The sequence below is a fragment of the Netta rufina genome (assembly GCF_964035555.1).
Source record: "Netta rufina genome assembly, chromosome: 18".
Lineage (NCBI taxonomy): Eukaryota > Metazoa > Chordata > Aves > Anseriformes > Anatidae > Netta > Netta rufina.
Window position 1 is genome coordinate 10,071,298 of NC_140142.1, and position 16,534 is coordinate 10,087,831.

The 16,534-nt window shown below is 48.7% G+C and overlaps 1 protein-coding gene across 1 annotated transcript; it reads left to right on the forward strand.

The window, feature by feature from the left end:
• Positions 1-222: 222 nt before the first annotated feature.
• LOC311216449 (olfactory receptor 14C36-like) lies at positions 223-15,921 on the forward strand (the record flags this gene model as incomplete). Its single annotated transcript, XM_084297983.1, has 3 exons — positions 223-370; positions 14,751-15,392; positions 15,896-15,921. The coding sequence occupies 3 exons, from the start codon at positions 223-225 to the stop codon at positions 15,919-15,921; spliced, it is 816 nt and encodes a 271-aa protein (XP_084154109.1).
• Between the last annotated feature and the right edge of the window lie 613 nt (positions 15,922-16,534).

Consider the following 16,534-nt stretch of genomic DNA (forward strand, 5'->3'; position numbering starts at 1 on the left):
CTCATCCTCACAGCCGTAGCCTGCGACCACCGCCTCCACACCCCCATGTACTTCTTCCTCCTCAACCTTGCCCTCCTCGACCTGTGTTCCATCTCCACCACTGTCCCCAAAGCCATGGCCAATTCCCTGTGGGATACCATGACCATTTCCAATGCAGGTTGTTCTACCCAGGTGTTTATGTTTGCTTTCTTTCTCACAGCAGAGTTTTATCTTCTTAGCATCATGGCTCATGACCGCTATATGGCCATCTGCAAACCCCTGCACTACGGGACAATAATGGACAGCAGAACCTGTGCCAAAATGGCAGCAGCTGCCTGGGGCAGTGGTGTGCTGCACATAGCCAATACCTTTTCCCTCCCCCTCTGCCAAGGTAATGTCCTGGACCAGTTCTTCTGTGAGATTCCCCAGATCCTCAAGCTCTCCTGCTCAGGTGCCTACCCCAGAGAGATTGGCCTTGTTGTGTTCAGTTCCTGTTTATTTTTTGGGTGTTTTGTTTTCATTCTTTTCTCCTATGTCCAGATCTTCAGGGTCGTGACTAGGATCCCCTTGCAGCAGGGATGGCACAAAGCCTTTTCCAAGTGCCTCCCTCACGTGGCTGTGGTCTCCCTGTTTCTCAGCACTGCCTTTTTAGCCTACATGAAGCCCCCCTCCATGTCCTCCTCCTCCCTGAATCTTTTGCTGGCTGTTCTGGACTTGGTGGTGCCTCCAGCAGTGAACCCCCTCATCTACAGCATGAGGAACAAGGAGCTCAAGGATGCGGTTTGGAAACTGATGACTCGAGGTTTTTCAGAACCAATGAAATGCCTGCCTTCTTTGTTATATCAGTCATAATATAACTCAATACAGGACCAGATATAATTCTTTTTCTTTGTTTTTCTTTACTTCTAATATAGTTGTCCACAAAGAAATGTTTTTCAAACCCTTCCACTTCAGTATCTACCTTGGGTGTCTCCAAGACTTGGTATAAGTAAGGTGTATTTATAGTGTGTTTGAGATGTATTTAAATAAAAGAAAAGACCCTGCTGTGACTTGCTTGCTTGAGATCCTTCCTCAGAGACATGTGGTGGAGCTGCAGGGGGACTTGGCTGTGTTCAGAGGTCGAAGGGGAGATGAGTCCTGGCACAGCAACACTGCCAGAGAGCCCCAGAGCTTGGTCTTTCCTGAGCTGCTTCCCTTCCACACTCTCATTCGGAGTCTTTGTGTTATTGTGAGGACTGATTGCTCTTGTCACTTGCTCACTGTGTTGCTGTGTGGCAGTCATGTGTCCAAAGGCAGGACAGGCCAGGGGCACTTCTCTAACACAGCTGGCTCCGTACCAGCATCTCCAGCATAAAGGGGGATCAGCTGAGGGCAGTGCCTGAAGGCTCAGCTCTTCTCCCAAAGCTGGTCTCATGGATATTTGAAAGGGACGGACTTAGACGAGGCTCCATGCTTTGTTTATTTCTCTTCTATTAATCTCTGACTCTGAAGAAGGCCAGGTACCTGTGCACATCCTCCATGGCCAAAGAACCACTTGTGTGGGAGGCAGTCAATGGCAGTGTCCCCCTCGAGCTAGCTCTGCTTTCCCAGCCTGACCAGCACGACCCTGCAGAGTGCCCGCATGGCTCCACGGAACACAACCCCCTTACTCTTCAGAGCAGCACTGCCAGCTCAGGGAATGTGGGCAGCATGGGCAGGGGCTGCAGGAATGACTCCTCAGGTCAGCCCAGACGTGCTGGGCTGGGGCAAGGCTGTGTGGGACATGGGGTGTCCAGGGAGCAGAGCTGGCACTGTGTGTGTGCAGTGGTGCTGCCTGAGGAGCCCCAGGGCCAGCAGTGTGGTTTGGTGTTGTTCTGTGCTGTGGTGTAAATGCCTGAAGTAACTAGGAAAATAAAACTAACATTCACATTTTTAAGGAAAAGGTACAGCATTGAAGAGGCTTTCAGGGTAGGGCATAACTGCATTACCTGAGCATTCCCTAGGCTCCCAACCTTAGATGCTGTCGCGCTGGGGAAACTTGGTGTGCTAGCTCCAAGGAACAGCACGGAGCGTAGAGTGGAGTGGAGACACCACAGCTAGGCTCTGTAATCAGGTGGGGCCTCGATTGTTCTTGTGCACAAAGCTGCACTTTTTGCCACCCTAAGCCAAAGACCTGTCATGTTTTGACAAATGCTGTACCCTAGTGTACTTTTTGCTCATTATAATATCATTATAATACCAAAACACACCTCCATCCCAAAAGCTACCCGCCTCCAAGGTGCGACTACACCTCACTGAGCATGCGCCCTGAATTTCTCGGAGTCTATTACTTTAAATGGAGACGGGAAAACTTTACACCAATCATAACTAAGATATGCTTGACTAGAGCCACTCAAGCTCCACTTAAAAGATACAAAATAATATAAATTGGCCCAAGAGAAAGGGGATGTTAGGGAAGATACCACCATCAGGGGAGATACCATCCCGAGGACAACATCCTTAGGACCTCCTGACTCCTGGGATCAGTCGACGGGCTGAGCCTCTCTTCCCCCCTCATTGGGACGCCTTTGGGTGAGATCTGAATACTTGCTTATAAACCTCTATAGAGTCTTTGATCCTTTTAACGCGTTTATTTCTAGGCTGCACACCTGTAACATCTGTAACACCTGCAACATCTATAACATCTATAACACCTGTAACATCTGTAACACCTGCAACACCTATAACATCTATAACATCTGTAACATCTATAACACCCGTGTATTTCATGCATACTAGCTTGCTTTTGCAGACAGTCCCTATCACCGGCAATCCAAAAGAACCTGATTATCTGTTGCTGTAATAAACCATACTTGATTGCATTGTGATAACTCTCATTGAGTGCAACGAGGGTGAGGGTGGTTATCTGTGATAGTTCAGTGTTCTGAATCTAACCAGACCCCCAGGCGGTTAATGCATTTTTGGTGAATGTCCAAACGGACCCCCAGATGGTTAATGCGTTTTTGGTGAATGTCTGAACGGACCCCCAGGCCGTTAATGCGTTTTTGGTGAACGTCTGACTGGACCCCCAGATGGTTAATGTGTTTTTGGTGAATGTCCGAGTGGTTCAGTATCCTGAATCTGACCGGGCCCGTAACGGTTAATCAGCTACACCCCTTAACGCGACAGTAAAATTGGCGTAGTCGGCAGGATTGCTATGGATAAACGTCTGCAAAAATACAAATGTGCCCCTTCCCAGGCAGGGAAGGAGTTTTCCCAAAAGTTTTGGAAAGACGAGGAGAAAGTGGTAGAGTGCACTGAGCATTGTCAGGCTTCACGAAAGATTGGTCAAAGAAAGGGTAAAGGTGCAATTTGTGCTGTGTTAGGAGCCTGTTTGTCTTGTGCTCAGCAAAAAGCTAAGGAAACTCCTGCTCCCAAACTGATCTCTGATGCGGAACATACAGCTTTGAAATCAGAGAATGAGGTGTTGAAGTCATCATTGGCCTTTGAAAGGGAGACGGGAAAAACATTAGGAATCAGAGTGGATAAACTTTTGGATGAAAATAATAAACTTTCCATTGAGAATGACAAACTTGTGACTGAAAATGATAAACTTGTGAGTGAAAATAATCATCTTAAACAATTGCTGGAGAGGGTTAGTCATCTGTTAAATAAAGTACAGCCTTGCGCTCCGGTCAAGCAGATTCGTGGAGTGCTGCATAGTGTAGAACCTGAAAGCTGGGACAGTGATTTCTGGTCTGACAGTGATGATGGTGTTGAAGAGATTTCTGATTCTGAACCTCAATCGATTTCCTTGAGACCTTTGGTTAAGACTGAGACTACTGTTGATGATAATGATGAAATCCATACTACTGTGCGAACGATTCCGTTGTCACCAGCAGAGTTGGTTAAAATACAGGAGAAGTTCTCAAGGCGGTCAGGGGAATCAGAAGTTGAGTATGTGTGTCAAGTTTCTCTTAAAGGAGGAGATCGAATGATGTTGTGTAAGGAAGAAGTAGGAGGCTTTTGGAGACCTGGAGTATTTTTAACCACCACACCAGGAGCTGACTTGGCTGTAGCAGTACAGAAAGCAGCCTGCATTCAGGCGATATATGAAAGAGATAAATTAAGGAATTCCCCAATGTTAGCTCCTATTGACCCGGTTCAATTAACCCCTCTCATCCGTGGACTCCCTGATTGTCTTAAGATGTTTGTAGAAAACACCCAAGATCACATACTAACTGCTTGTAGGGATGATGATAGTGGTTGTAGGTGAAATCCTAACTCCCCTATTCCCCCCTGGAGTGAATTGGTACAAGACATAGATAAATACGGATGCCAAATAAGCTGGATTACTTCATCCAGTGTTAAATCTCAAGACCACTCTCGGCGAGTCCGCCAAATCCACACTAAAAATCCCAGATATCCCAAATTCAAAGAGAGGTTGAAACCTAATAGGGAATGAGGTGAGTTGTGGTGTCGGCAAAAAAACTCTTGTCCCCGGGGAGGGCAGTGAGCCACCCTGCTCAGTGGGTATTAGCAATTCAATGGCTCTCTAATGAACACTCTGACCCTATAACTGCCATTCCTGTTGAACCCCAAAAAATATTGGTAAATTTTCTTATTGATACCAGGACCCAAATGTCAGTAATTACACATGAGACAGCACAAACCCTGAGCATAACACCTGGTCAACGCAGGGTTAAATTCACGGGAATCAATGGCGTGGAAAAACAATGCCCCACTGCAAAAATTTCACTCTGGTTGCCAGAGGAACAAAAATTAACCAGGATAGAAATATTAGTTGGTGCTGCATATACTAATATTTTAGGATTTGACATACTGCATGGTTGCATGTGGAAACTCCCTGATGGAACTGTGTGGAGTTTCGCAACACTTCAAAGGGATTCAGGCACCATGAGACTGAGCCTGTTACAAACATCCATACCCTTATCCCCTGCTAAAATCATTAATGATCGGCAATATCTGTTGTCAGCAGCAGTATTTACGGGGATTGACGGGGTGGTAACAGAATTGGAAAAAAGAGGCATTATTAAAAGGACCCATTCACCTTATAATTCACCAGTGTGGCCAGTAAAGGAACCAACCAGGCAATGGCATTTTACAGTGGATTACAGACAGTTGAATGCTAACACTACACCTTTGACTGCCGCAGTTCCAAACATGGCAGAGATAGTGAAAGCCCTCTGTGTATCTAACAGTAGTAATAGTGCTAACTACTCCCAAATATTTCTATGCATGGGAAATCAAAGATTGCTATTTCACCCTCTTTCTAACCCTGCCGGTTGAATACAACCGAGCATATTTTATTTTCTTTTGTGTTCACAGGAACCCTGAGAGAACTGTATATGGACAGCTGGAAGATGACGAATCAACGGTTTGGATTAATAATGCCATGCTTTACCCTGACCTTGATGCAATTACAGACCTTAAAGGAAACTTAGCTACTGTGGCTGTGCATGGAGCTGAGGTGTTTCACCATGGCATTTAACCATGTATTGTCACAGTATAGCACAGTCACTGGAACATCTCAAAACAGAAAGGACCTAAATCTCTCTACTTTAGTTCTACATGGAAACAAAATATTTTCAAAAGATGAATGGAGTTGGAATGATTCTCTAAGAATGGCTGAACTTCAAGCCATGTCTGGACAGACAATACAAATTGGTTGCCGAATAACTAACCGATCCACTTATAATCGGCTGACTGAAATTAAGACAGTTACCAAAATAACGGAACCAAATTTTGATTGCTGGTACAATTTTACTTTCACCAAACCTATAATTGTGTACTGTCTTTGGGGTTACAGAGGCACAGAAATATTATTTGCATTGACTACAAAGGATAAGAATCACAGAATCACAGAATCACAGAATTTTCTAGGTTGGAAGAGAAGCCTCTGCCTCCGCAGATATTTGAAAACGAACCGACTCAGCCTCCCATTGGTCTAACTCCTTCCATCTTCAATACAGGCCCTTACATAATTCAACAACAAATTCTCTTTAACCCTAGTTGGTCCCTAAAAGAGGGCCACGGGATGCAACTGGGTTATTAGGGACAGGATTAGGTATATTAAATAGCATTGATGCTGAGGTTTTAATAAGTAGAATAACTGCTACTACAGATGACCTAAGGAAACTGGAACAACCAATAAAATCATCTTTATTGGCTTTAGGAGCAAATCAATGGCTTCTATCAGATATTTTACCCCATTGGGAACAAATTGAGGAAAATGATCATCAATTAATTGTAAATGCCCTTGGAAAAGCCCAAGGCAATACTTCCCTTGCCTTGAGCTGTATCCAAGCACAGTTATGGATACAATCTGTAGCAGCAGCTATTATTGGAGAGGGAGAAGGAGGAACTTTGCCCACTGAAATTCGAAAATTGATTTGGGATAATGCTTCAGAATTTGAAAAAGAATTTCAAGCATGGTGGCAATTAGTGAACTTTACCCATTATGCAGAAAATGATAAAATTGTTGCCTTTATACTTACTATAAGTAATGCCACCGTATACAATGTATATCCAATCATTGCATTAGGACTCAATCATAATGGAACCATACTTTATCCTAAAGAGCATAAAGTATGGGCCCATCAAAAGGGAGGAAAGTGGCAAACAATTGATGTAAATGCATGTATTTACATAGCCAGCAGTGTGGTGTGGTGTTGTGCTGTGCTGGGGAGTGAGGCTGGGCTGGGGGGCTGCAGGCTCCCTGTGGGAGGGAAAAGGTTTGGAGGCAGGGTGGAAAGGAGGGAGAGGAAATTTCAGTAGAAGAGAGGCAACCATTCATCTCCCGTTCTCCATTTGCTGCTTTGGAGCCATCCCAGCCTGAGCTGTTCTGCTGGGATGGGCTGGGCTGTGAAAAGGTCAGGGAATTTTGGAGAGCTGGGGAGGGTCTGGACTGGGCTGGCCACCTGGTAGGAAAAGGGAGGACCAGAAGTGCAGAGGCTGGGCTGGGCTCTTGTTCTCTGGACACTCTGGCAGATGCTGCCCCAGGACAATGATCCCAGAGCAGCCCCTCACAACCACCATCGCGAGCACTAGGCTCTCACCCTAGCTCACACTGGTGGTTTGTTCCTCCAGCTACGAACACTAAATGACTACATCTGAAGCCCATGTTTGTCTTGTCCATCTGAGACAGCCTATGGTGTGGGTGTGGTGAGATGAACTTGAATGAGCCCAAGTGCCATCAGCTGTTTCTTAAGGGTGCCGTCACATCCTGTGGGACAGACAGAGTCTCAAGGTCAATTCCCATTTGGAGGTATGGTCCTCTTGAAAACCAGCTGAATAAAGCAATGCATCATGAAAAAAACAGCTGAATAAAGCAATGCAGTCACAAGTGGTGCCCCTCAGGGGCCAGCCTTGGGCCCAATGTTTTTCAACATCATTATCAATGACATAGATGATGGAATCGAGTGCACCCTCAGCAAGTTTGCAGATGACACCAAGCTGAGTGGTGAGGTCGATACAGTGGAAGGAAGGGATGCCATCCAAGAGGGACCTGGACAGACTGGAGAAGTGGGCCCATGAGAACCTAATGAGGTTCAAGAAGGCCAAGTGCAAGGTGTTGTACTTGGTCTGGGGCAATCCCCAGTATTTATATCGACTGGGAGAAGAAGAACTTGAGAGCAGACCTGCATAGAAGGACCTGGGGGTCCTGCTGGACGAGAAGATGGGCATGAGCCAGAAGTGCGTGCTTGCAGCCCGGAAGGCCAACTATGTCCCGGGCTGCATTAAAAAAGAGGAGTCCAGCAGGGAGAGGGAGGTGATTGTCTCCCTCTACTCTGCTCTTGTCAGACCCCACCTGGAATACTGCGTGCAGGCCTGGGATCCCCAGCACAAGAAGGATGTGGAGCTCTTGGAAGGCATCCAGAGGAGGACCACGAAGATGATCAGAGGGCTGGAGCACCTCTCCTATGCAGAAAGCACCTCTCCTATGCCTCATTGCAGTCTTCCAGTACATAAAGGGCGCGTATAAACAGGAGGGGGAACGCCTGTTTACATGCGTTGATAGTGATAGGACAAGGGGGAATGGTTTTAAACTAAGGCAGGGGAGATTTAGGTTAGAAATTAAAAGACAGTTTTTCAGTCAGAGGGTGGTGAGGCACTGGAACAGGTTGTCCAGGGAGGCTGTGGATGCCCCATCCCTGGAGGCATTCAAGGCCAGGCTTCAGGCAGCGAGCTCTAGTGGTTGGCAACCCTGCCCAGAGCAGCAGTGCTGAAACTAGATGATCTTGAAGGTCCTTTTCAACCCAGGCCATTCTAGAATTCTATGATTCTGTGACTTTCACACCAATTCCTTCACTGAAGAGTTCTCGACTTTTTCCTAAACTATATATACAGTTCTTGATTCACTTTTCCACAAAGAGGTGGTCATTTCTTTCAGTATGACCTGGACTTGCTAAAGCCAGCATTGGGAAATGTGAGCCTGGACATGGGGGAGGCCTTCTGAAGCATGAGCTGGTTGGCAGGAATAGTACCTGAGGGATTGTGCAGGGCATCCCCTGCACCCAGTGCTCCTGGGTGTGAGGGGAAGAGACCTCCTGAGCACAACAGCTCCTTGTAGCCCTGTGCATGCTGGCTGTGAGGTCACTTCTGTCCCAGCACCTGGCTGGCCAACAGCAGGAAGGAAGAGCCTCTGAGGTCATAAAGGCCTTCAGAAAGCTGCCCCCAACAGGGTGATACATTTGGGGAGGTCAGGGGAAATCTGGGAGAATAAAGGTGGGAGATTTGTGGGAGAGAAGATTGGCTTGGCTAATAGAAAGGAAAGATTTTGAAGAGGTGAGAGGGGTTCAGGTAAAGTTGATGCTGCAGCAACACTTAGTAGGAAAACTTTCACGTCAAACCCTGGCAATATTTCTAACCAGGAACATTAAAACCTAGTGATACCCTAGTTGCTATGCTTCACCATGGAAGGAATCTAATCCCCTACCTCAAAACCTACCTTTAATATTAAACCCCAAACACATCAGCTGTTACGGTTAATCTTAATCTATTGCTTTTACTAATCCCTAGCCCTTAATCGCTTACATTAAATTGCCATCCTTAACACCAACCCTCATCCCATAACAAAGCACATAATGAAACCCTAACCAAAGATCTAGCTCATACCGTAAACATTGACTGTCTACCCAAAGCATCAGAAGCATCCCTCTAAAACGCTGCTCAATCCCTAACCTGGAAGGCAAAATCTAATCCCTAAACCCTAACCTGAACACCTGATCCTCACATACCTTGTTCTTATCACTAAATTGAAGTTGTTTCACCCCATGAGGCTAGGAAGGGTTGGAGAGGTCCTGCAGCAATTGCTTGGTCTTGGAGGAGGTGACATGGATCTGCTCAGGTCATAGGGCTCAAGGAGGAGATGGGTGGGGATTCTCTGCTGAGGTCAGCTGTGCCTCGGGATCTCAGGAGGCAGCAGGAGGCCCATGGCTGTGCAGGTGGGTGTTGGGGAACTTTTGTCTGAGGGCCTGATGTGCCACCTTCAGGCACATGGCTGGTGTATGCTTGTGGCATTTAAGTTGTCATAAAGAACTAAGGAGCCGCAGACATGCAGCTAGTGTCAATATTTATTTCGAAGTCATTCCTAACCTACTACCTAACAAAGCTTGCATGTAGTAGTCTGCTCTCCATCAGAGAAGCTGAAAGGCCATCAGGAGCTCTATGGCCTTGGATGATGACAACGACCTTGTTTTTATTGCATTAGGTGCTGGGCGTCAAGGAGGGTGCCAGTTTTGGATGTCCTTATAAGGTGTCAAGTCAGAAACAGTTGGCTTTTGTGGGGACTGTGAGGTCACTTCTGCCTCTGGAGCTGAGACGCTAGCAGCAGGAGCATGGCTGGGAAAGGGACTGGGAGGTCCCATCTTTCTGAAGTAGATGTCGGGTCAACCCTTGCCCCTTGGCTGACAGATGGGCTTTTAGGCTCACATCTCCCAGTGTCTCTCACAGGCCAGCAGAAGGCACCTGTCTGGCATGGTGCTTGTGTGATGCCCTCTGCCCAAGTACCTGAAAGGCCCATGCAGAAATGGCCTTGGTTGTGTTTTTTTTTAAGTGTATTGTGCCTGAGTACATGACTGGAGAGAGACAGGCATGTGGCTTGGTTGCTTCTTTCTGAGGAACTGAAAGGCCAGCAGGAAGGCCACGTGGCCTGGAGGATCATGGTGAGGTTCCTTGTGTCTGGTCAGCTGACAAGCCACAGAAAAGCTGATGGGTGAGGAGGATTCCTGTGTAAAGAATGGTTTTTGAAATGTTGGAACTTTCCTTGGTCATGGAAAACAGCATGTGAGAGAAAACCTGCCTTAAAGGAAAGCTTGGGTGCTGGGGATAAGGCTTGAGAGAAGATAAGATAGTGGAAGAGATGTGAAAAATTGTCAGAGGTGACCTGGAGGGAATCTCTTATCCCTCCATGACATAGTGTTTCAGGGCACAGCTGGAGAGGGTACAGACATCAATGAAAGCACGGAAATGTCAAGGGGTGAGCAAGGTGGGAAAGCAAGATGGATGTGTGTAAAATGCAGTGAAACAGGGGCAGGTGCGGAACAGCATAGGACAGCCAGCAGTGGAGAGGGACAAGGGCACTGGGAAGGCGAAACATAGCCAGGAAAACCAAGGTCTTGTCCCTTTGGCTAAGGCAAGTCTCTCTGCCACTGAGGCCTAGGAGGAGATATGTTGTCTTCTTACCACTGGGCCTTTATCCCCACTTTGCATGTCCAAAAGGAGGCCAGTAAGTGTTATACCTCTGTCTTTCACTTGGCACTGCATACCACACATTCCACTCCCTGAGGAAGGGCCCAGAGCCCTATGTGAGGGACAGGACCTCTCTGCCCAGGCCTGGCAGCAGGCCGTGGCCTTTCTGCTTGATGAAACAAACCTAGCATTTTCTCAGCCTCAGAGCCACCTGCACAGGGCCTTTGCCTACCTGTAATCATGGCCTCCTATTTCCAGCTCTAAGGAGTCCATTGGTCTTTGTCAGAAATGGCCCTTTGCAGGGCCTGAAGCTGTAGCCTGTGGAGAGGAGCCCGTGCAGGAGCAGGATCCAGGAGCTGCTGCCCATGGAGGACCCAGGTTGGAGCAGTGTGCTCCTGAGGGATGGACCCCGTGGTACGGACCCATATCTGGAGCAGTTCTCGAGAAGATGTTGCCTGTGGGAAGCCCATGCAAGATCTGTTCTGGAAGGACAGCATCCTGTGGAAGGGACTCCACGTTGGAGCAAGGGAAGAGAGTGACAGATAAGGAGAAGTGGAGATGAAATGCTATAGACTGACCGCAGCCCCCATTCCCCTATTAAAGAGGGTGGATCAGGGGAAGGTGTTTCTGGGTGTGTTTACTTTGTTTCTAACCTCTCTAGTTTGTTAGTAATAGGCAATAAATTTTACTATCTGTCTCCCCACTCTGAGTCTGTTTTGCCCATCAAAATAATTGCTGAGTGTCCCTGTCCTTATCTTAACCTTACCTTTGAGCCCTTTGCATTTATTTTCTCCCCCTTTCCCTTTGAGGAAGGGGAAGTGATAGAGTGGTTGTGTTGGAGCTCAGCCGCACACCAAAGTAAAACCACCACAGCTTGGAAGAGGTGATCCTTGAAGACTAAGCAGCTTCCTTGGGCCCCTCTCCCCTGAAGGGCTTTGTCCCATGGGACTCTACAAAGGAGATGCCCAAAGAGGCCAAAGTCTGCTCTCCTGAAGTCCAGGGAAGTGAGACTTCTCTGTTCCCTCCTTGCTGCACTTAGCATCCTAAACTGCACCATTTCACAGTCACTGCAGCCCAGGCTGCCCTTGAGCTTCACATTCCCCACCAGCCCCTCCTTGTTGCTGAGAACGAGGTCCAGCATAACGCTTCTCTCCGCTATCAATGGAAGAAGGAAGGTATCATTAATGCATAACAGGACCTTCCAGGATTGACTATGCCCTGCTGTGCTGTCCCTCCAACAGACACCAGGGTGGTTGGTCCCCCCTGAGGACCAGGGCTTTTGAATGTGAGGCTGCTTCTATGTGTTTACACAGGGCCTCATCTGCTGGTCTTGCTGATCAGGTGGCCTGCAGCAGACTCCCACTATAATGTCCCCTGTCCCTACCCTCCCTTTACTCCTGACCCATCAGCTTGCTGTCAGATCCTCACTCATCCCCAGGCAGAGCTCCATGCACTCCAGCTGCTCACACACATAGAGGCCACACTGAACTGAACCAACTGAACAAGCTCCAATGGGTTTGTGGGGTGTGTGAGGGGAGCTTCATCACACAAGGATCACCACATGGATCAAGAGTTTCCAGCTGGGGATGAGATGCCTCTGATGGATCGGTGCACTGCACAAGGGTACCTAACCCCTCCCTATCTCTGCCTGTGTGTCCTATTTGTTACTGGCCATTAACAGAGTTTTCCAGAGGGAACTTTTGCACCTCTCAGTGACAATCAAACTCTGTTAGGGCTAACCGTAATTCTGTACTCAGCCTCCCTCTGCTGTTTCAAAGGGACATTTGTTAATTATTTCAGATGACTTCATTATTTCAGTTGACTTCAAAGTATGTTCTGCAAAAGTGATTGTTGCTTTGCAGGAGGTGTCAGCCCTGGAGCCCCAGGGACGTCTCAAGGGAGACAAGAAGTAAAGAGACAGCAAAGCCTAGGGCTGGAGCTCTTCTGCTGAACTGGTCCAGGCTCCTGGGAGCAAGGGGAGCTCCTGGCAAGCGGGCAGTGCTGCAGAGAGACAGCTCTGCCCAGGAGCAGCTCCTCTGCACAGCACAGCAGCAGGGCTGGGGGCACTACCTGCAGGGGAAAAGGGCACCTGACATAAGGGAGGGAGAGTTAAAGGCAGTGTGAAGGTGGGGGACGCTGAGAGCTCACAGTGGGAGAAATCTTCACAGCCCTGAACAGGGTAAGTCTCTGGCTGCAGGGCAACACAACTGTTGTTCCTGGTGCCATCTCCAGATTTGCTGGAAAAACCCACAGCCTATGGGATCTTTCAGGAGGACTCTCAGAGCTTCTTTGGATAAGAGGAGAAGAACAAGGTCCAGAGCAGGGCTTACCTGTGAAAACTATCAGGACAGGACTTGAGAGTTCCTTCTTGCAGGGCTGGCTGCTGGGTGTGCAGACAGGTTGCAGGCAGGGGTGCCCAGGGCTGTGGTGCAGAGCAGGGTCTCTGCTGTGCCCCAGGGGCTGTGTGCTGGGCAGGGCCTCTGCTGCCTGCCAGGCTCAGCACTTAGCCTGCCTGAAGAGCTGCCCCAGGTGCTGCGGGAAGAAGCTGTGGGTGGAAGGGGTCCCCTGGCAGGACAGGGCAGGGCAGTGTCCTGTTGGTGTCCAGATGCTGCTGCATGGAGCAGGCTGCTCACAGCTCCACAGCACCCCCACTGCATCTTTGGGGATATTCTCGACAGTGAAAACCAAGGCAGGCACTACCTGAAGGGAAGACACTCTCTGGAGTCTGTGCTTTAACTTTCCTTCCCTGAAAGGCAGTCAGGAGGATCATAATGAAGTTGTCAGGTTTGTATTAGTAAAATAAGCTCCAAGATCATTACACTGAAAAAGATCTGTAGGTCTACGAAGAACCCCGTAAGTCAGCAGGACTCACCTCCTGTCCAGATGCTTCTCTATGAGTCAGGCTCCAGAGCACCCTGAGGGTGTTATGGAGGGGACCCTTCAGGAAGATCAGAGCAAGGAATTCCTGAAGGGAAGGTGTTTGCATTTCGATTTCTCTCCTCTTGCTTTCCTGGGTGGCAGTGGGAGATGGGAATTTATTTCTACATTTTGATGAAGCCCCTGAGAGCCCAGTTCTTCTTAGCTCTTGATAGGTACGCGCTACTCCTTAGCCACTGAACACATGGAGATATTCCTGAAAATTACACAGGAACAGGCAGTGTCTGCAAGACAGAGTTGAGCACACAGCAGGTGGAATGGGGTCTGTAAGCAATGGTGGGGAGGAGATGTGGGAACAGGGAAGGAGCTGCCAGCAGGGACAGCTCCAGGCGTCAGAGACCTTGGCAGGGAGCGAGAGGGAGCTGCTGCCTGAAACACCAAGGGAGGGGCGGATTCAGGCACTCCCTGCCAGGCCTGCAGTGCAGGCCCCTTCTCTGCAGCAACCCCCTGCTCTCCTCTGCCACCCAGCACAGCCTCTGCCCTCAGGGGCTTTAGGGAATGAACCACCTCCTCCTCAGCTGTACCTCCCAGAGAGGAGAGGAACCTGTGTCCTGCAGTGTGATGCACAAGAATGAGACTAAGAGTACCTGCCCTGCAGTGTCACTTCCAAAGGTGGCATGCAAGCTTTGTAAGCTGAAGGCTTCCCTGCATACCCATCTGCCTTTCTGTCTGTCTGCAGGTCAGAGCATTGTGATATTCTTTCTTATTTCTCCACCTGTGTGTGGGTCTCCTACTCTCTTGTCTGGGGTGCAGGTGTGTGTAAGCTTCTGTTCTGACATGGATTGCTGGGCCCTGCCCTGAGGGCATCTTTTTGGGAACAAGGAGCCCAAGCTTCATTTTAAACTGTCAGACACACTGTCATCCAGTTGGGAGTGTTGGAGATGAGCTGACTCATTCCTCATTCAGTTCAGGGAAGGGTAAATTCTGAGGGAGAAGGTGTGAATTTTGCTCAGAGAAATCTCTCTAACTTGTCTCTCTTTTTTTTCCTCCATGGATAGCCAGTCCTGCCCTGAGGCAACAAATGTCCAACAGCAGCTTCCCCACAGAGTTCCTCCTCCTGCCATTTGCAGACACACGCAAGCTGCAGCTCCTGCACTTCGGGCTCTTCCTGGGCATCTACCTGGCTGCCCTCCTGGGCAACAGCCTCATCCTCACTACCGTAGTCTGTGACCACCGCCTCCACACCCCCATGTACTTCTTCCTTCTCAACCTCGCCCTCCTCGACCTGGGCTCCATCTCCACCACTGTTCCCAAAGCCATGGCCAATTCTGTGTGGGACACAACAACCATTACCTATGCAGGCTGTGCTATTCAGGTCTTTATGTTTGTTGCTTTTGTCACAGGAGAGTTTTTTCTTCTCACCTTCATGGCCTATGACCGCTACATTGCCATCTGCAAACCCCTGCACTATGGGACAATAATGGACAGCAGAACTTGTGTCAACATGGCAGCAGCTACCTGGGGCAGTGCTTTTCTTTATTCTCTGCTGCACACTGCCAATACATTTTCACTGCCCCTCTGCCAGGGAAATGCCCTGGACCAGTTCTTCTGTGAAATTCCCCAGATCCTCAAGCTCTCCTGTTCAGATGCTTACATCAAAGAGGCTAAACTTATTGTGGTTAGTGCTTGTTTATTATTTGTTTGTTTCATTTCCATTGTGCTGTCTTATGTGCAGATCTTCAGAGCAGTGCTGAGTATCCCTTCACAGCAGGGCCGACACAAAGCCTTTTCCACATGCCTCCCTCATTTGGTTGTGGTTTCCCTGTTCATCAGCACTGCTATATTTTCCTACCTGAAACCACTCAGTATGTCTTCCTCATCCCTGAATCTTTTTCTGGCAGTTCTGTACTCAGTGGTGCCTGCAGCAGTGAACCCCTTCATCTACAGCATGAGGAACCAGGAGCTGAAGGATGCAGTGTGGAAACTGATGACTGAGTATTTTTTTGCTAAGACAAGCCATAGACTGCCTGTCTTCTTCTGTATCTCACTCATAATTTAACACAATACAATATGAAGAAATTTGATTGTTCATCCCCTTCCATTTCATTATCTACCTTTCTCCTATGATTTCAGCCTCTGGTTAAATGAGGATCCAGGATCTCTGAGTCTTTAAATAAAGGAATAGATTCTGAAGTGTCTTGCTTGCCTGGGATCCTTTCTTGGAGACCCGTGTGAAAGCTGCACTGGCACTTGACTGTGTGCAGAGATGAAAGGAAAAAGAGTTCTGGCACAGCAGCACTGTGTCAGGTTGTTCCAGGGTTTGGTCTTTCCTGAGATACTCTCTTTAACCTTCAACATTCTCCTTCAGAGATCTCGTGTTGCTGTGAGGACTGATTGCTCTTGTCACTTGCTCACTGTGCTGCTGTGGAGCAGTCCTGTGTCCACAGGTAGGGCAGGCCAGGGGCACTTCTCTAACACAGCTGGCTCCGTACCAGCATCTCCAGCATAAAAGGGGATCTGCTGAGGGCAGTGCCTGAAGGATCAGCACTTCTCCCAGACCTGCTCTCATGGATATTGCAAAGGGACGGACTCAAAGGAGGCTCCTTGCTTTGTTTATTTCTCTTCTATGAGTCTCTGACTCTGAAGAAGGCCAGCTATCTGTGTGCACCCTCCATGGTCAAAGAACCATTTGTGTGGCAGACAGTCAGTGGCAGTGCCTCCCACCAGCTGGCTCTGCCTTCCCAGCCTGACCAGCACAGCCCTGCAGAGTGCCCCCATGGCCCCGCACACCACAGTCCCCTCGCTCTGCAGAGCAGCACCGCCAGGTGGGGGGCTGTGGGCAGCATGGGCAGGAGCTGCAGGAATGGCTGCTCAGGCCAGCCCAGACGTGCTGGGCTGGGGCAAGGCTGTGTGGGACATGGGGTGTCCCAGGAGCAGAGCAGGGCGCTGAGTGTGTGCAGTGTTGCTGCCTGAGGAGCCCCAGGGCCAGCAGTGTGGTGCTGTGCTG